At 36.9% G+C, this 20,406-nt stretch overlaps 2 protein-coding genes across 5 annotated transcripts in view; both read left to right on the forward strand.

The window, feature by feature from the left end:
• LOC106056272 (BAI1-associated protein 3-like) overlaps positions 1–20,406 on the forward strand; it is a 328,613-nt gene that overhangs the window by 50,690 nt on the left and 257,517 nt on the right. The gene's annotated exons all lie outside the window — the stretch shown is intronic.
• LOC106052556 (uncharacterized) lies at positions 6,865–19,219 on the forward strand. 2 transcript variants are annotated; one of them, XM_013207969.2, is made up of 2 exons: positions 6,865–7,175; positions 17,491–19,219. In XM_013207969.2, exon 2 carries the CDS (start codon positions 17,572–17,574, stop codon positions 18,322–18,324), a length of 753 nt encoding a protein of 250 aa, XP_013063423.2. In that variant the 5' UTR covers positions 6,865–7,175; positions 17,491–17,571; the 3' UTR covers positions 18,325–19,219. The 2 variants fall into 2 exon arrangements, with proteins under 2 accessions (XP_013063423.2, XP_055875426.1); XM_056019451.1 differs by lacking the exon at positions 6,865–7,175 and adding an exon at positions 11,989–12,040.

The raw sequence follows: 20,406 nt of genomic DNA on the forward strand, positions 1-20,406 counted from the left end.
TTTTTCAAAACGCTTATATGAACTCGCTCTCTACTTGTAGGTTTGTATTTTTGTGTCATCGATTGTTTGTCACCACTTCTACTCATCCAATCTTCACCAAATTTCACATAAAAGCTCGTGATCGATGACTACACATAAATCAATAAAATAAAAAAATAACATGCAGTTAGTTCATCAATTAAACGTAATTAATTAATTATGTTTTTACAATGAATATACAGAAAAAAAAAACCCACCTCAAAGCTTAGGGTAGATAAGCCTTTTGTAGAGATATGGTAAGTAGATAAGGGGAGATAAACTCCCATTCTATTGTTATACAAGAAATGAAACATAGCTATAGAGAACAATAAAATAATTGTACGTTCATTTTAGGATAATATCTAAGTCATGTTAATGCTAAGACGTCAGGATAAAATGGTAAAAGCAAAACATTTGATAGGTTCACAGCTTTGTGCACGAGCATGACCAAAGGTACTACAACTTTCAAGTTGGAACATTCTATGATGCAATACACGAATCAATCCAAAATTGAACCAGCTGGTTAATTAATCAATACCAATTAATTAGTTTTGTTTTCTAGAACAGAAAGGGAGCTAAACCCTATAATTTTCAGATAAACGGCGTAATTAGCGATTATTTCCACATAGATAAGCTTTAGTTTTAATAAGTATTGTTCTTTCAATTGCTTGTTTTTTCTTGTTTTTACAATGTGATAAGCAAAAGGAGAATAATGGTGCAGAATGTGTAGCGCCTCTGACGTTTGGAGTGTCGGGAATATGTCAATTGTGATGTATTTAGAGAGAGAATTGAACAGTTTTCTGTAAGTTAAAGAGGTAACTCACAGAATGGTCCACCGGCATATAATGTATTTTTTATTACTATCGGTAAAGACAGCATTAAAGCATTTAAGAATAATAGTTTAAACCTCTTGTCTTTTGTGTTAAATATTTTTTTAATTAGCTTTAGGGCTGGACAGACAAACAGACAGACATGAAAAGTTTACATGTGTTTACTTCTGTATTTCACTGCGAATTTTCACACTGAAAGTCAATCTTTCACGTTCTTTGCACTGTAAAAATAAAACAAGAGAGATAAAGAACAGAAAGGGATATGAAGAAATGTGTTATGGAACCTAGAGAAAAAACAAATTAACCTAATGAAAAGGGGAGGGTTGGGAGAGATTTGGATGTAAAAACTGTCACGTGACAACCATCATGAATTAAACATGAGATCGTAAATTGTATAGAAGATATAGAGCACCACGTGGTTAAATGTTGTTTGTTTACGATTGGTGAATGAGGTCCATTCAATACAAGTTCGTGCTAGAAGTTTTAAAAACAAAAGCTGACCAAATTCATCTAGCAGTGTGGAAAGTGCAACTACGGTTAATTCCAATTCTTCGCTTATCAATACTTCCGTATTCCATACACCGGAGACACCAGAAAGCTGGCTATTTATGGATTTGAAAATACCGAGTAGAAAATGATTGTCTAGTAAGCAATACTGTTCTAAATGTACAAGATATTCTTTTTAAAATGAAGCTAATTGCTTTGGGTATCTTAGGGTTCAGTCTGAATGTACACGTCATTACCGACTCAAACTTGAAGTATTGGGTTTCCGGGTTAAATGGATCTAGAGACTCTGTAGAAATTATACCATCTAGCATAGAGTTTACATGTCATCCAACTCATAGTAAATGTTGTAATTCACATTTTTATATCACAGCTTTCTCGTGCAAGACTGTCTGGACAAAAGTACAATGCAGAAATTTGAACTCGGTCTTAACATTTTCCTTCTCTTGGTTACGCCCATCATTCGTGGACAAAACTGGACCTTCCTCCTCAGTTCTCTGACCTTTTCGTTAGTTACACGTCTGATCGTGTACTTCCTCCAAACAGACGAGAGCGTACGCCAGCGTAAACCTGCCTGCGGGTTTTGTCTGACCTTTCTTGCAAACCTTGTCTGTCTAGTCTGGCACTTCCCAGCCTTCGCCAGGTCCGACAACTTCGTTTTCGTCTGCGCCTTCATGAACAGCAGTTCCTGCCTCCTGATCATATGCCATAAATATGTCTGCCAGCATTTTGACCATGCCAATGTACCTAGTGAGGGAAATGAGATGATCGACGTGTTCCTGAAGTGGTTCTTCTTCTTAGGCTACTTCTGCTCCATAAAAGTCTTCGCACGGGAACACGTCTGGACATTCATAATTCTCTCCCATGTTCTATTTATAATTTCATATAGGGAGTTACAGTGCAATGAGGAGATGGAGCTAGATACTACTAAAAATAAAAAATTGGTCTGTCGTGGCCTCTTAGCTTCCATTGGATTTGCAGGTTTCGCTACACGCTTTTACGAGAAAGACTCAGTCAGTTTCATCCTGGCTATACTCATTTTCGTCTGCTATTCACTTCATTTCCTGTACATCCATATTGTCCGCTACCTTGACATTGGGGAAACGGCTTGGACGCGGTGAAGTCGTGTTGTTCATCCAAGCAGCACAGCTTCTGGAGTAGCGTCATGGTCCAACGCTAGGGTTTCAACATTTTCAGCTCCGAGCGTGATTGGAATCCCAAATACCATTATCGGGGTGATAACTCCAACAGCTAGAAGCAGTGAACAAGATTCTCAAGCTATGTCTCGAGACCCACCTCCCTACTCTCAAGTCGTGGGTAGTGGTTATACGTCAAGGTAATTTGAAGGAAATAACTTTTATACTAGAGATCATGAGAGTTTCTATAGAGATGTCAACATTAACGTAACTCCTGAGTAGGAGATGGCCAGTGTATACAACCATTTAGATTTAATAGTGTTAATTATACTACTGATATATATTAATATTTAGTTAAATATATTTTAAAAATCTTATAACTTACGTATTATGATAGAAGCCTTAGTATTTAATAATTGTAATATATTTGTTATATTTTTTATGTTAGATGTGACTCAAGGTACTTAGTGTCTGTTTAATCACACTGACAACTCCATTCTTAAGCCTCATTGAAAACATACAGTTTAATTGGATTTCACAATATAACTATTTTATTTGTTTTGCCACAAAGCACAAAGCTTCACTCACAACAAACAGCCTCACAGCAAACATACAGCCTCACTCTAGACATACATCCTCTCTGCTAATATAAAGCATCACTGCAAACATACAGCCTCGCTTAAAACACACAGCCTCACTCGAAATATATAGCCTTACTCAAAACATACAGACTCACTTGAATCATTGAGCCTTACTCGAAACATATAGCATAATTCCAATGATAAGCCTCACTGAAAACATACAGTCTCACTTGAAACATACAGACTCACTGCAAACAGAGATAGTTACATAAGCATTGTACAACTAACAAAAAACGTTGGTAAAAATGGAACCTTCTGGTCAGTGTCCAGCTCCAAACGTCAAAGTATAGGTTTGATCAGTTCTAGCTTGAGACCTACACACAAAAAACCATGTCTATATTTAATCTCAGCTTCACAATCTTGTGATTTTGTTGTCATGGGATTTAGAACAAAAGAAGGATCAAAACACAACCAATAGCACTAACGAAGTAGTCTAACTGGAGATATAAGGGCGTGTTGAAGGAACTGTATGTGTTTTACTTAAGTGTCTCCAACTAGTGGTGAAGTTCTAGTGTCATGGTCAACTAGCGGTAAAGTTCAAGTGACATGGTCAAAGCATTAAGACTCACTGTCTCGCAAGGCTAGATGATTAAAAAAAATACTTCTGCACTGAATACAAATCTCATCTCAGCAGATTACTTCAATGCAAACAAAATATTGAAATCCTATCTTTTTGAAACATAGTTAGCTCTCTTTGATTTTAGATGCAATGAAATATTTTATTTTTTTTAAACTTTTCATGTTGTTGTAGTATAAAAAGATAGATGTATTATGACTTTTCAATTATGTCAAATGTTGTTACTCTTTTAAATTTTTGAATACATTTATAAGAATATTGTATTTATTTGTATGTTTTGTTGTTTGTTTGTTTTTTAAATAAACATATGTCGCTGTAAGCGAGTTTTATTTTTTTTTAGCTAATACTTGTATTGGCTTCAATGGAAGAATTTGGATGATGTGTATACATTATTAAGCATCATTATATTATACTATAGTTGATTATATTAAGAATCTATATTAAATATATTATATATATTAAATTTTAAATATATAATATTGCAATAGCCTTCTTAGAGATGTTTCACCCTCTCGCCCCCTCTACATACAGAGACAATGATTTCAAATGCTCAGATCTATGTATTGAAACCTTCGAGTTGCTGTAAGATTTGTTTATTTGTTGTACACAATATGTGAAAGTGGAGAAGACAAATGCTAATTTAGTGTTAACGTTCATTATTTGTGTCACTATATCATTCAAGTTGTTCATTCTAACCGTTATCCACAATAGTCTGTTCTTTGTTTACATATGTATCTTTAATTTGTAGTCCTCCGTGCAGATTACCAATTATTAAATAAGGAGCATAGTACGAAACACTTCAGGGTAGAAGACTTCAAACTAAAGTAGCAATAGTCATTACACACTGAACCATAGATTACAAATAGAAAAACAAAATCGAATAAAATAGCCAGACAGACACTAAATTAGAGGCTTTTTTCATATTCTATATGCTAGGAAATATTCGTACAAGTCCTCCTTTTTCCTTAGTGCCGTGAACGCCTGGAATGGGTTGCCTGAATACAAAGACTTAGCAGAGTTTAACTCACTGATTTATGAATAAACTGACACATGAAATGCGTAGGACGTAATTATCTTCTCTTTTGAAGTAACGTCTGTTATTTATAAGATGACAGACTGAAGTCTAACAAGGTCTTAAGATAAAACAAGGACAAAATGAAGTCAAAACGAAACTGTGTTCAACTTTGTTTTGCAGAATGAAAGCCAGTCAGCCATTGTTTTAGAGTTTCTTTATGTCAAGTGCCTTGTTCCTGAGTGTGTGTTTGTGTGCTGCAAACAATATGACGTCATTCTGATGAGTGACTAGAAAAGTGTGTGTGTGTGTGCGCGCGCGCGCAGGGAAGTTTGAACCCCAAGGACAAAATGGTCAAAGCTAACCATTTGATTGGTTCCCACCTGTGTGCACGATGTAACACAAACATGACCAAAAGTACTACAGCTTTCATGTGGCACACTGGATGATACATCCGGAGGCATCGAAAGTAAACAGCGGACAAGGTGTAACAGTGTCTTTTGTGTGTAGCATTATTTTGTTTGTAACAGTATCTTTTTTTTGTAAAATTGTCTTGTTTGTAAAATTGTCTTGTTTGTAAAAAGTGTCTTGTTTGTAAAAAGTGTCTTGTTTGTAAAATTGTCTTGTTTGTAATATAGTTTCGTTTATAGCATTGCCTTGTTTTACGATAGAATTCTTGTACAATCAACACTTTTATACTTCGTGAAATCATACAGAAACTAATATCTCGTGAAACAACAGATTCTAATCTCAATCCGTAAAATACAATTACAAGTAATACCAAAATTAATCAGAGATATTAAAAGATAAGTAATGGCAAGCCATCTTTACAAAATACAGATGCAGACATATCGGTTATTTTAGTTCAAGAAATATCTTTTGTGTACATTGGTTTCTACAAAATTAAGTATTTCACCTTATACTTATACCTTGGATGGCTGCCTGGTCGTGCGGTTTGCGCCATGGACTGTCGTTCGGATTTATCGACGGTCGAGGGTTCAAACCCTGCCCGCTACCATCCCCCGTCGTCCTGCGGGAGGTTTGGACTAGGAAGTAAACTATCTTCAACTCTGAAGGAACATCCGAAACATGTAAAACATTTTAAGAACAAACAAACATACATTCTAAAATGTCATAGGTTAGACCTACTTTTGTAATTGTCTGAGGTGTAAGACCTTCTCCCTCTGATTACATGTACATATTTCTAGAGTGAGCTCAAAACTAACAACAAATCGAAATAAAAGAAGATGAAAACAAAATAAAGCAATGACCTCTGGAGAGGACGTCAATTATATATAGAATAACTTCTTAGAAAAATAGATCAAATGATATCCTGGAAAATCAGCTGTCGACGTCATGCTATGACGTAATATGTACGGCGTTAGAAAAGACACAACGTTCAAACTAGATAAGAATGTTCACGAGTCTCGTCAACTCCTGTGGTCAGTACAATGATCAACTGCTTTAATCCACTTCGGACTACCCGATCGTCTCCAGGAAATGCTTACATTTTGGTTTTGTTTTTTTCGAATGTATCTTCAGAAAGCCTTTTCGCATGGCAGTGGGCAGGGTTTAAACCCGAGACTATCGAGGCGATAATCCAGATGGCATGCAACACGATTAGGCAGATACTAGTCTCATTCAGAATCAGACTTTCTTTATTCTTTAGCTTAGGTTTTTTTATAAAGTATTCCATAGACTTTTAAGACCGACAGACAACTAAGGGAATAGCCGTCTATTTAGACTTGAAACTAACATCACACGATCACACTGCACAAACGATTAGCGTACTGTAAACTCTACAGCATACACTCTGAAACCACATGGTAAACAAACATTGTAATTGAGGAGTTTATTTAGCAGCCCGCAGCCATGGCAAATTACCCCATATATATCTTCTTTTATATATACGAGTCTTTTAGTATGCTGACCACTTCTTATCCTCCGCTGTCAGTATTTATCGTTACTGCAGACGACCATCTCATGGGGAAACTGTCCAGGTAATGCTATGCTTATATGCGACACGAATCTCGCTGATCCAGAATTGGTCCCTTTAATCATAGCAGTTTCTATCTAACTTAAGAAAAGGTGATCTTCATCAGTGGTTAATCTAGGCGCATATATTGTCTTTCGAAACAGGAGGTACCTTACAAACTACAACCAGACAATCATACCAAAACAAACACAACTGTAGAGACAAACAAGGGCATTCAATTGAACACCACCACCAACAAGTCAATGTGACCGTGTTTTCAAGGCTACGAATCTTCCGGGTTTTTTGGAAACTACTTACGGATACATTTGTTTGGCCTCAGGACATATCGACAATAGCCAGTCGGCTTGCTTGTTACCACCTGTGGGATCTATTCAGTGCAAGGCAGTAAACTTGCAGTGATCTGATTGACTGTTTATTTGGGCTGCAGTATAACATCATTTTTTTAATGTATACCATTGAAGGTAATTATGATTCTATATAGTTTATAATTGTATTTTAAATCGCTTCATCAAGATGTATTCTGTGAGATATATAGACCATTGTGTGTATGGTCTAGTGAGTAGTAGGTAGATTGTAATGCAATAAAGAAAATATATAAAAATTTTTGTTTGGAGATACTCGCACAATTATTCTACAATATAAAGATATCAACAACAAAAAATGTCATGGAATCAAAATGTCGACATACACTACAGACCCACTGGTGAATATCTGTCTATCTATCTATCTATCTATCTATCTATCTATCTATCTATCTATCTATCTATCTATCTATCTATCTATCTATCTATCTATCTATCTATCTATCTATCTATCTATTTATTAGATTATTTCACAATAGACTAAACAACGTCAATACATAATGTATGGCAGATGATTTTTGTATCAAAACTACTTTATTACCGCTAATTAGCTCCCATTTCTTTTCAAATAACTTTGAAGTCCTAGACTAGAGTGACAGCCTAAAGCTTTCTCCATACTTCATAGTGTTCCTGCTGTGAACGAAAGAGATGAGACCATTAGATTCTCCAGAGTGCTAACTGGTTCACAAACTGATCGTATACTTTAAAAACCAACAATTTACCAACACTTCGTTTGTACACCGGATACACCAACCATCTAGCTATTTATAGCTTTTGTTTCCGGCTTGTACAACTAGATCCATGTTAGGCAGAGCGCGCTGGTTGTTTGTTTGACATGTTTCGGATATGTCTTTAGACTTGAAGATGTTACATGCTAACACAAACCTTCCGAAAGACTGATAAGGGGGGAAGGGATGCGGCAAACACTGTTCGAACCTAAATTTTCAAGTACTATATTTTCCCTTTTCCTTTATAAATGTCACGTGGTTGTAAGAATTATAAATATAAATAAGAGCATCGTGAATGACGCTTTGAAGAAGAGAAGATGGTCCTCGGCAAAAATCCTCCCAAGGCCTACACTGACCTAACTCCGGCACTGACCTAACTCCGGCACTATAAATGAGTAAAGGTAGGCTACAAGCCTGATCAGGTTCTGTTTTGTCTTGTTTCATTTGCGTATCATTATCAACCTAATATGTTTGAATAGTCTCCATATTTCATTGAGTGATTAAAAAAAATATATATATATATTGTAACTCTGAGATGTAGCAGGTGTGTACGAGGTAGACTGGTAATCAATATTGCGTCATAGTTTTAATATCAACTCAATAATGACTCAGAAAAAAATGAACATGATGTTTATCATTGTCTTTCGTGCATGTAGAGGAATGTATTGTTTTTTTTAAGTTTTAGCCATAACATGGTGTTAACAAATTAAAAAAAAAATTTAAAAAATTGACGGGCCTGATGAGACCATAATTAAATCATTGTGTTCCCTCTAACACCCCTCCCCCTCCTGGGTTACATTTTGAACCAGGAAGAAAATATAAGTTCCAACAGCTTGTAATACTCAGTGACATTGTTCTATCTATCTATCTATCTATCTATCTATCTATCTATCTATCTATCTATCTATCTATCTATCTATCTATCTATCTATCTATCTATCTATCTATCTATCTATCTATCTATCTAGCTATCTATCTATCAGTCTCTCTCTCTCTCTCTCTCTCTCTCTCTCTCTATATATATATATATATATATATATATATATATATATATATATATATATATATATATATATATATATATATATATATATATATATATATATATATATATACAGGGCTTTTTTGTGACGGTAGGCACCGGTACGGTGTACCGGCAACTTTTTCAATGTGGGGAAATATTATTACTTTTCTTGTATTTTAACGTTTATTATTAATATACTAGTAGTTAGACGTTAGGCGATTCATCGCAGAGTACCGGCACCTAATAACTGAGTACCGGCACCTATTGTTTACAAACAAGGTTACAAAAGACAGTTTGTGTGGAAACACAAACTCAAAATCGGCCCCCGAAGTAAAATGTTTTACATAATTCGGATAATCCTTCAGAGTTGAACATAGTTTACTTCCTAGTCCAAACCTCCCGCAGGACGACGGGGGATGGGAGCAGGCAGGCTTTGAACCTTCGACCGTCGATAAATCCGAACGACAGTCCAGCGCGCAAACCGCACGACCAGTGGTCCACCCAGGTAGGCTTCAATATTTTCAGAAAGAACATCCGAATGAAATTATATCAAAGACAAATGAGAGATAAGAATGGAGAAAGAAGGTTAACAGATCTTGTGTAGTGCCGCAACGGTCCCGCAGATCAAAGGATAAGTGAAAGTGAATGTAAAGTTAGATGTGAACCTGGCCTAACTAGTTTCCCTTTCAGACCTTGTGGTCTATAGGGCAGATGATGTAAAGTTCATCTGTTTTTGTGGCCTACGGCTAACGAGGGTGTCATGTAGCCAGTACAACGACCAACCGCCTTTACTTTTCCCCAACTAATGCCAGGCACCCATTAGAGCTGGGTAGACTCAGAAGTTCAAAATCCCAGTCTTCACCAGGATTCGAACCCGGGACCTTTGGTTCGGAATAAATAAAGTAATTGTTTTGAAAAGGCTCAATCACATATTCAAATCCTCAAAAATAAAATAAAAAAAATTCCGCTATATAAAAGAAATGTTGACAAAAATGAAGTTTATAAGATTACTATTTGTTTTAAATTAGGTTTCACTTATAATGCATACTAATTAGCTTTTTCTCTTTAAAAAACTGCTTGCATAATTGATTTTAAAAATTAGAATTTTCGCTTTCAGGAAAAAAAAAGTAGCCGTTGCATCAGAACTTTGAATGGTCTAAAATATTGTGAAGTCGGATTTTCAGTATCTTTTCTAGTTTACGAGATCTAAACGGGACGGACAGACGGACAGACATTTCACACAAAACTAATAGCGTCTTTTCCCCTTTCGGGGGCCGCTAAAAAAGCATTATATATCTAATATATATAGGGGATCCCGACCTAAGCAAGAAATACACAGCCATATGCAAATCCATTTTCTGTTTAGAAGTAAAGTCTGTACTACTCCTGTTACTCGACGCTTCCAGTAGGCCTCCTGCTAAGAACGTACGAGACATTTCAAAACAAACAACTAAAATATTATCTAGAGTAGTGCTAGGTAAAAATACGTTTCGCTTACCAACTCCGGACCAATGAAAGTTTCATTTCGGTCTGTCGATTTACGTATGAGAATCTCATTTGAAAGTTCCCTCTCTGAATTACCTGTCCTAATATGAACCAAATTGAAAGGAAATAGTATCCAACAAGCAAAGCTTCAAACTTACAAGAAGTTTCAGTTTTTTAATTACAAACATTACGTACTATCTTACTTTCAATGGTTTTCCCTGTACACTAAAAGAAAAAGGTGGGGGGGGGGGGCAAAACACCTCTATCAGGCCCATCAAATAATTGTATTTAGTTTATAGCCCAGTTCCATAAAGGTTTGCCCGCGTCTTCTCTAAAAGAAAGTATAAAGTTAATTGAAAAGTTTTTTTTTGTTGTTTATGTTTTTACAAACCTTATATCAACTCACTCCGACTGTCTGTCTGTCTGCCTGTGTGGAACTAATTTTGTACACATTATTTCTCCCACCTCTTATTCTCTGATCAATTTGAAACTTTGCAAATTTATTCATTTCCACCTAACAAAACATGAATCATTCGTAAAATGGAGAAATTATTTTATCAATTAGTCCTAATTAACACATTTCGTATTCTACATAGCCAGTACTTGATCTATTACAACACTGAAGTAAGTGCAAATGATAAGGAACAAAAGTGCGACTCTCGACACATGATTACAAAATACACAAAAGCAAAGAGAACAACACTAGGTAGTGGGTACTGACATTTTACATAGAAATTTACAAAGAAAATTCAATGACTTATAAACATGAGAATCAAACCTGGGCAAGTTTTTTTTTACCCACATAAATGTCCATTATTAAAAGTAACAATAATAAAAAAAAAACAAAAAAAAAACAACGAATTATCTCATTCATGATGATGGAGGTGCTGTGGCTGATCGGTAAAGCGCTGGGGTCCCGGGTTCAAATCCTGGTGAAGACTGGAATTTTTAATTTGGGGATCTTTAGGCGCCTGTTCGTCCACCCAGCTCTAATGGGTACCTGACATTAATTGGGGAAAAGTAAAGGCCGTTGGTCGTTGTCCTGGCCACATGACACCCTCGTTAAACATTGGCCACAGAAACAGAAGACCTTTAAATCATCTGCGTAATAGATCACAATGTCTGAAAGGGGAACTTTGTTGTTTTTTTTTCTATTCATAGGCTTTATAATAAATGAAAAGTTATCATGAAATCCCCATATAGATGAAAGTATTTTAAAAGTCAAACAAATCATTAGGGCTTATTAAAAGAAATGTTTCCAAATCAAACAGGAACATAAAACTAAAATGCTAAAATGCTATTTAGCCTTGGTTAGAGCAATAGAGTATGCGTCCTCTGTTTGGGAAGACATGTGTTTTGTACACCAAATAGACCAAAAACTGGTCCTTGACGATTATATGCAATAGATTGAACATTGACAATAACAATAAAGTAAAGAAAGGCGGAGGGGGCTTACAAGTTTGTCTCTTGTTAATTTTATATTTGTTTTCTTCTTCTTTTTTTTTGTTTGTTTGTTAGTTGAGATGTGCGTACTTTGTTTGAATGTATTGATATAGTTCAGGGTGGAAGACGGCCAATGTTGGACTGGATTTATTGATTTTTACCTGTTGAGCGAGCGAGTATCTCACGAGCAATCTTCGGACCTAAAGACAAGCCTTAATATGTGCGTTTCTGTGTGCGTGATTGCAAAGGGTGTTTATGGTCAGATTAATAATGCACGCGAGAACGTAAATATTTTGTTTGTTTGTTAGCACCGGACTACGTGAAGCTTTATCTGTTTGTTAGCACCGGACTACGTGAAGCTTTATCTGTTTTGTTTGCACCGGACTACGTGAAGCTTTATCTGTTTGTTAGCACCGGACTACGTGAAGCTTTATCTGTTTTGTTTGCACTGGAGTACGTGAAGCTTTATCTGTTTGTTTTTACTGGACTACATGAAGCTTTATCTGTTTGTTTGCACTGGACTACGTGAAGCTTTATCTGTTTGTTTGCACTGGACTACGTGAAGCTTTATCTGTTTGTTTTTACTTGACTACGTGAAGCTTTATCTGTTTGTCTGCACTGGACTACGTGAAGCTTTATCTGTTTGTTTTTACTGGACTACGTGAAGCTTTATCTGTTTGTTTGCACCGGACTACGTGAAGCTTTATCTGTTTGTTCGAACAGGACTACGTGAAGCTTTATCTGTTTGTTTGCACTGGACTACGTGAAGCTTTATCTGTTTGTTTGCACTGGACTACGTGAAGCTTTATCTGTTTGTTTTTACTGGACTACGTGAAGCTTTATATGTTGTGTTTGCACTGGACTACGTGAAGCTTTATCTGTTTGTTTGCACTGGACTACGTGAAGCTTTTTCTGTTTGTTTTTACTGGACTACGTGAAGCTTTATTTGTTGTGTTTGCACTGGACTACGTGAAGCTTTATCTGTTTGTTTGCACTGGACTACGTGAAGCTTTATCTGTTTGTTTTTACTGGACTACGTGAAGCTTTATCTGTTGTGTTTGCACTGGACTACGTGAAGCTTTATCTGTTTGTTTGCACTGGACTACGTGAAGCTTTATCTGTTTGTTTGCACCGGACTACGTGAAGCTTTATCTGTTTGTTCGCACAGGACTACGTGAAGCTTTATCTGTTTGTTTGCACTGGACTACGTGAAGCTTTATTTGTTGTGTTTGCACTGGACTACGTGAAGCTTTATCTGTTTTTACTGGACTACGTGAAGCTTTATCTGTTTGTTTGCACTGGACTACGTGAAGCTTTATCTGTTTGTTTTTACTGGACTACGTGAAGCTTTATCTGTTTGTTTTTACTGGACTACGTGAAGCTTTATTTGTTGTGTTTGCACTGGACTACGTGAAGCTTTATCTGTTTGTTTGCACTGGACAACATGAAGCTTTATCTGTTTGTTTGCACTGGACTACGTGAAGCTTTATCTGTTTGTTTGCACTGGACTACGTGAAGCTTTATCTGTTTTGTTTGCACTGGACTACGTGAAGCTTTATCTGTTTGTCTGCACCGGACTACGTGAAGCTTTATCTGTTTGTTCGCACTGGACTACGTGAAGCTTTATCTGTTTGTTTGCACTTGACTACGTGAAGCTTTATCTGTTTGTTAGCACCGGACTACGTAAAGCTTTATCTGTTTGTTTGCACTGGACTACGTGAAGCTTTATCTGTTTGTTTGCACTGGACTACGTGAAGCTTTATCTGTTTGTTTGCACTGGACTACGTGAAGCTTTATCTGTTTTGTTTGCACTGGACTACGTGAAGCTTTATCTGTTTGTTCGCACTGGACTACGTGAAGCTTTATCTGTTTGTTTGCACTGGACTACGTGAAGCTTTATTTGTTGTGTTTGCACTGGACTACGTGAAGCTTTATCTGTTTTTACTGGACTACGTGAAGCTTTATCTGTTTGTTTGCACTGGACTACGTGAAGCTTTATCTGTTTGTTTTTACTGGACTACGTGAAGCTTTATCTGTTTGTTTGCACTGGACTACGTGAAGCTTTATTTGTTGTGTTTGCACTGGACTACGTGAAGCTTTATCTGTTTGTTTGCACTGGACTACGTGAAGCTTTATCTGTTTGTTTGCACCGGACTACGTGAAGCTTTATCTGTTTGTTCGCACAGGACTACGTGAAGCTTTATCTGTTTGTTTGCACTGGACTACGTGAAGCTTTATTTGTTGTGTTTGCACTGGACTACGTGAAGCTTTATCTGTTTTTACTGGACTACGTGAAGCTTTATCTGTTTGTTTGCACTGGACTACGTGAAGCTTTATCTGTTTGTTTTTACTGGACTACGTGAAGCTTTATCTGTTTGTTTGCACTGGACTACGTGAAGCTTTATTTGTTGTGTTTGCACTGGACTACGTGAAGCTTTATCTGTTTGTTTGCACTGGACAACATGAAGCTTTATCTGTTTGTTTGCACTGGACTACGTGAAGCTTTATTTGTTGTGTTTGCACTGGACTACGTGAAGCTTTATCTGTTTTGTTTGCACTGGACTACGTGAAGCTTTATCTGTTTGTCTGCACCGGACTACGTGAAGCTTTATCTGTTTGTTCGCACTGGACTACGTGAAGCTTTATCTGTTTGTTTGCACTTGACTACGTGAAGCTTTATCTGTTTGTTAGCACCGGACTACGTGAAGCTTTATCTGTTTGTTTGCACTGGACTACGTGAAGCTTTATCTGTTTGTTTGCACTGGACTACGTGAAGCTTTATCAGTTTGTTTGCACTGGACTACGTGAAGCTTTATCTGTTTTGTTTGCACTGGACTACGTGAAGCTTTATCTGTTTGTTCGCACTGGACTACGTGAAGCTTTATCTGTTTGTTTTTACTGGACTACGTGAAGCTTTATCTGTTTGTTTGCACTGGACTACGTGAAGCTTTATCTGTTTTGTTTGCACTGGACTACGTGAAGCTTTATCTGTTTGTCCGCACTGGACTACGTGAAGCTTTATCTGTTTGTTTTTACTGGACTACGTGAAGCTTTATCTGTTTGTTTGCACTGGACTACGTGAAGCTTTATTTGTTGTGTTTGCACTGGACTACGTGAAGCTTTATCTGTTTGTTTGCACTGGACTACGTGAAGCTTTATCTGTTTGTTTGCACTGGACTACGTGAAGCTTTATCTGTTTGTTCGCACTGGACTACGTGAAGCTTTATCTGTTTGTTTTTACTGGACTACGTGAAGCTTTATTTGTTGTGTTTGCACTGGACTACGTGAAGCTTTATTTGTTGTGTTTGCACTGGACTACGTGAAGCTTTATCTGTTTGTTTGCACTGGACTACGTGAAGCTTTATCTGTTTGTTTGCACCGGACTACGTGAAGCTTTATCTGTTTGTTCGCACAGGACTACGTGAAGCTTTATCTGTTTGTTTGCACTGGACTACGTGAAGCTTTATTTGTTGTGTTTGCACTGGACTACGTGAAGCTTTATCTGTTTTTACTGGACTACGTGAAGCTTTATCTGTTTGTTTGCACTGGACTACGTGAAGCTTTATCTGTTTGTTTTTACTGGACTACGTGAAGCTTTATCTGTTTGTTTGCACTGGACTACGTGAAGCTTTATTTGTTGTGTTTGCACTGGACTACGTGAAGCTTTATCTGTTTGTTTGCACTGGACAACATGAAGCTTTATCTGTTTGTTTGCACTGGACTACGTGAAGCTTTATTTGTTGTGTTTGCACTGGACTACGTGAAGCTTTATCTATTTTGTTTGCACTGGACTACGTGAAGCTTTATCTGTTTGTCTGCACCGGACTACGTGAAGCTTTATCTGTTTGTTCGCACTGGACTACGTGAAGCTTTATCTGTTTGTTTGCACTTGACTACGTGAAGCTTTATCTGTTTGTTAGCACCGGACTACGTGAAGCTTTATCTGTTTGTTTGCACTGGACTACGTGAAGCTTTATCTGTTTGTTTGCACTGGACTACGTGAAGCTTTATCAGTTTGTTTGCACTGGACTACGTGAAGCTTTATCTGTTTTGTTTGCACTGGACTACGTGAAGCTTTATCTGTTTGTTCGCACTGGACTACGTGAAGTTTTATCTGTTTGTTTTTACTGGACTACGTGAAGCTTTATCTGTTTGTTTGCACTGGACTACGTGAAGCTTTATCTGTTTTGTTTGCACTGGACTACGTGAAGCTTTATCTGTTTGTTCGCACTGGACTACGTGAAGCTTTATCTGTTTGTTTTTACTGGACTACGTGAAGCTTTATCTGTTTGTTTGCACTGGACTACGTGAAGCTTTATTTGTTGTGTTTGCACTGGACTACGTGAAGCTTTATCTGTTTGTTTGCACTGGACTACGTGAAGCTTTATCTGTTTGTTTGCACTGGACTACGTGAAGCTTTATCTGTTTGTTCGCACTGGACTACGTGAAGCTTTATCTGTTTGTTTTTACTGGACTACGTGAAGCTTTATTTGTTGTGTTTGCACTGGACTACGTGAAGCTTTATTTGTTGTGTTTGCACTGGACTACGTGAAGCTTTATCTGTTGTGTTTGCACTGGACTACGTGAAGCTTTTTTCTGTTCTGAGACCACCCCATGATGTTAGAAGTGTATAATAGACATAATGTATTCTATCGTAAGTGGTTGAATGCAAAACAACTCATCCTTGTACTTACAATGTTATAAAACAAGCGGACATTTGTTTTAGATTTATTTTAGATTGTACATTTCAATAGATCTTTCTAGATCCAGTTTACGAGATAGAAAAGTCATCTTAAAACATTGACTTGCCATCAACAAACTTGTACGGCATTCAAGTCTCAACATAATTTATACCTTGGCTTATTATATGTTTTATAGGTTAGGTTTGAAAAAAAAATTTACTTGCTATAACTACTTTACAAAACAACACCATGTTTCAGGACATTGTTGTGAAGTGCTTAAATATCTGCGCGTCAAGTCTACATATTATATATATATATATAGGTCTGTGTTTAATCCCTATTGCGGAAGTTCATACTTGACGTTAATTGCAGTAGTCTTTGTTTACCTTAGAAACCGAAAAAATCCGGTTGACATTATTTACGTGACAGAATTCAATAAGAGAGATAAAAAAAGAAAGGGCGATATGGGAAAATGTAAGGTCAATATCATGGAACCTGAGAACCTAAAAAAAAAACAACTAAGATTCGAAAATATTTTAAAACACAAGACGAATCAAGCAATGCCAAAGACGCTAGAGTGACAGCTGGTTGCCAACTAAGTTATACAAAATATTTTGTTGCAACAATCAATAGATACATTTGTTTCTGTAGTGCTAAAAACTTTTCCGTAACTCCTTCACCGGTTCCACCAAACACTTCAATTAGGAAAATCCGTTCATTAGCAAAAAGAAAATAGATTAGAGCAAACTTTGAGGTCGGAACGAGTTCACAGACAAGGTCGATCTTTTCAGGTGAGACGGAATATTGCAGAGACAATCCATTCGTTCTAAGCTGTACTGACAAATGATTGATGTACTATTTCTCTCGATACGATTACAATAGGCATGCAGCTTCTTCCAGGTTTCGTGGTAATCACATCTCGATCGTACACTTTCATAAGAGTGATAATTTGATATGATACATTTTCAAAGTTTTGCGCTAATTAAATAAAAAAAGTTTATTCTTGTACTGTTTTATCGTCAATACAATATGCATTTTTTTCTTTTTTATAGAGTTGCTTATCAGACATGATTTGTCGTACTGAAGGGAAGATGAGAATTTGTGTTTAGCTTCACATATATTCAAGATTTATCATGGCAGGATATTTATATAAACCAAAGGGAGAGAAATGTCCTCTGATTCGGATGGCTTCTCTTTTTACCTGTGGTCTGGCCTTGGCCCTATACGTCATCATTTCCAGCAGAGAATGGGTGTTAACTCTCATCGCCTTGATCTTGTTCACCGACTCGTTGCTTGCACAATATCTTGGCTTGATGATCAAGAAAAACTCGTGTCCGCGCCATTTTTTTGATGTCTTGGTCTTATGCCTGCTGTTCTGTGCTATCGTTCTGTCAGGCTTTGCAGCGGCCGCCAACGTGAATGACTTGCCACGTTTTGTCCTTGCAGTCTCCAGCGTTAGTTGCTATTCGCTGGTTTTCTTTTATTTCATTTATACTTTCCGTTGGACTTCTTGCCCTAAGGATACTCCAGAGCCTAAGATTCCAGAGTTCAATTTTGTCAATCCTGGCAAGTCATCGTCTGCAGATGTTCCTGTAATCACCGATACACAGGTTCCAAACATACCAGTTTATATCTTGCCTCAAACCACACACTTTAGCGACGTGGACACGCCTAAACTTCCTAGCTTACAGCAGTCAGAATTTCTATATCCGAATTTGACTACTTTTATCAGGGCGAAAACTCCGACCGCCCCGTGCTTCGATGAAACACCATCAGAGAGCACAGAAGAAAATCCTCAGCCACACTCGCCACCATCTTATCACCGGGTGATTTCCGCAGAGCTGCCGACATACAATGAAGCTTTGACCACTGGCTGCGCAGATTAATGGTTTGAAGGAAGTACGAGATATTCAGAAAAATATCACCAGAACAATGATGTTATATATGAGAGAAGTCCTGTAAGAGTTCACGGAGTTGTGTTAAGTACGAGAGATCAAGGGCGATTACACAGCTCTGTTATAAATACAAGAGATGGGCGATTACCCAGCGATGTTTTAAATACGAGAGATCATGGGCGACTACACAGCTCTGTTTTAAATACAAGAGATGGGCGATTACACAGCAATGTTTTAAATACGAGAGACGGTCGATTACACAACAATGTTTTCAATTCGCTAGATTATGCACAGATACATGGCATTGCTTATAAATACTAGAGATTATGGATACTTGGCGATGTTTAATGATACTAGAGATTATGGATACATGGCGATGTTTATTGATACTAGAGATTATGGATACTTGGCGATGTTTAATGATACTAGAGATTATGGATACTTGGCGATGTTTATTGATACTAGAGATTATGGATACATGGCGATGTTTATAAATACGAGAGATAAAGAAACATTAATTAGAAATATTGCAATGTCAAGAACTGATATGGACACTAATGGACAGACATATAAACATGTGATATTTGTAAATATTTTAATCATGTTATTGTTTATGGTTTAACTTTTACTTCAGAAATATTAATGAATTGCATTAGCATCTTTTGAGTTTATAAACATCCCAACCCTTCCCTTAGTTTTCCATTCCATTAACTCAAGACTCTATATTTTTGAAATACACATTCATTTTATTTTTGTTTTCTTTTCTACGAGTTTGTTAAGTTCTACAACATTACCAAATATTCTAAAGCGATGGCCACATCCTCCGTCTCTAGACCCCGCCAGCGTCTCATCCACGAAATGTTTAATGCAGGTACAGATTTGTATTCATTACCTTGCCCTGTAATAGAAAAGTAAAATTGTTGAAATGCAAGCCAACAGAAAAGAGTCATTTTGTTTTTAGAAAGCACCATAGCACTATAGCAGCTCATGTGTATCATTATCTCATTAAATTGTTGAGTATTTAGGCGGGCTTCATTTCGACAATCATAGCAACATAGGCACATAGATACGTTAAGTTTACTTCTCTTTTCCCATGTAGCCTTATGTAGCCTCATGTAGCCTCTGACACTCTCTTATTTTCTTGTATTCAATGGCTTCGATGGCCGTCTTTCTACTAGGAAGGGGCGTAAAACAGAATGGCTGGAACTTAATGCAAAATGTTATGTTCGTTAGCTGAGGTTAGAGTCCACTATAGATTTCACTTTTAGTGCAGCATTGAGAGGGGGAGATGTTTCAAGCCGCTAGACGAGGACTAAGATGACATTAACAAAGAGTAGAATACATTGACAAGTTATTTAGTGGTTGGGATTTAGATTTTAAAAGAAAAATGATGTAAATGTAATAACGAAACTGCAGAAAGGAAAAAAAAAAGGGGGGGGGGGTAAAATATAAAAAATAAGTAAATCAACCAATGTTGTTGTTGTTGTTGTTTTGTTGTTGTAGAGCCTTTGAAAATTAAATCTATTTATTTGACAGCAACAAATTTTATATGAGATTAGTTAATATTTTTAATTTAGGAAAAAAAAGGGATGGTGGAGACTTGCTGTGTATTGTATCCCTCCGCCCCTTATCCTTCTAAAAGTAGTGCCAGAGAAAGTCGACAAGATTATTCTTAAAAGACTTGAACTTGCATAAATGAACCAAGCCTTTGTGTCTTTCGTTAGAAAACATTTTCTTCTATATTTCGACCCAAGCAGAGACGCCATTTTTGTGCGTTAATGTCTTACAAGATTGGCCTGAATGAACTATTAATGTCATGAAGACCTGGGCCTTGCTGATAGATTTAGGAGTGGGTTTATTGATTTGTTACCTGTGTCTGTGTGTGTGTGAGACAGAGAGAGCATGAGAAGAGAGAGAAAACGAGAGAGAAAGAAAGAGAAAGAGAGAAAAAGGAAGAAAGAGAGAAAAAGGATAAAGAGAGAAAAAGAGAGTGAGATAAAAATATATTGCGTGGTGGTTTAAAATGCACTTCACTTGTGCACCTGTTTGTCTTGAATTAAAGTAGATGTACTA

This window comes from Biomphalaria glabrata, chromosome 2, assembly GCF_947242115.1.
Source record: "Biomphalaria glabrata chromosome 2, xgBioGlab47.1, whole genome shotgun sequence".
In the NCBI taxonomy this organism is placed as follows: domain Eukaryota; kingdom Metazoa; phylum Mollusca; class Gastropoda; family Planorbidae; genus Biomphalaria; species Biomphalaria glabrata.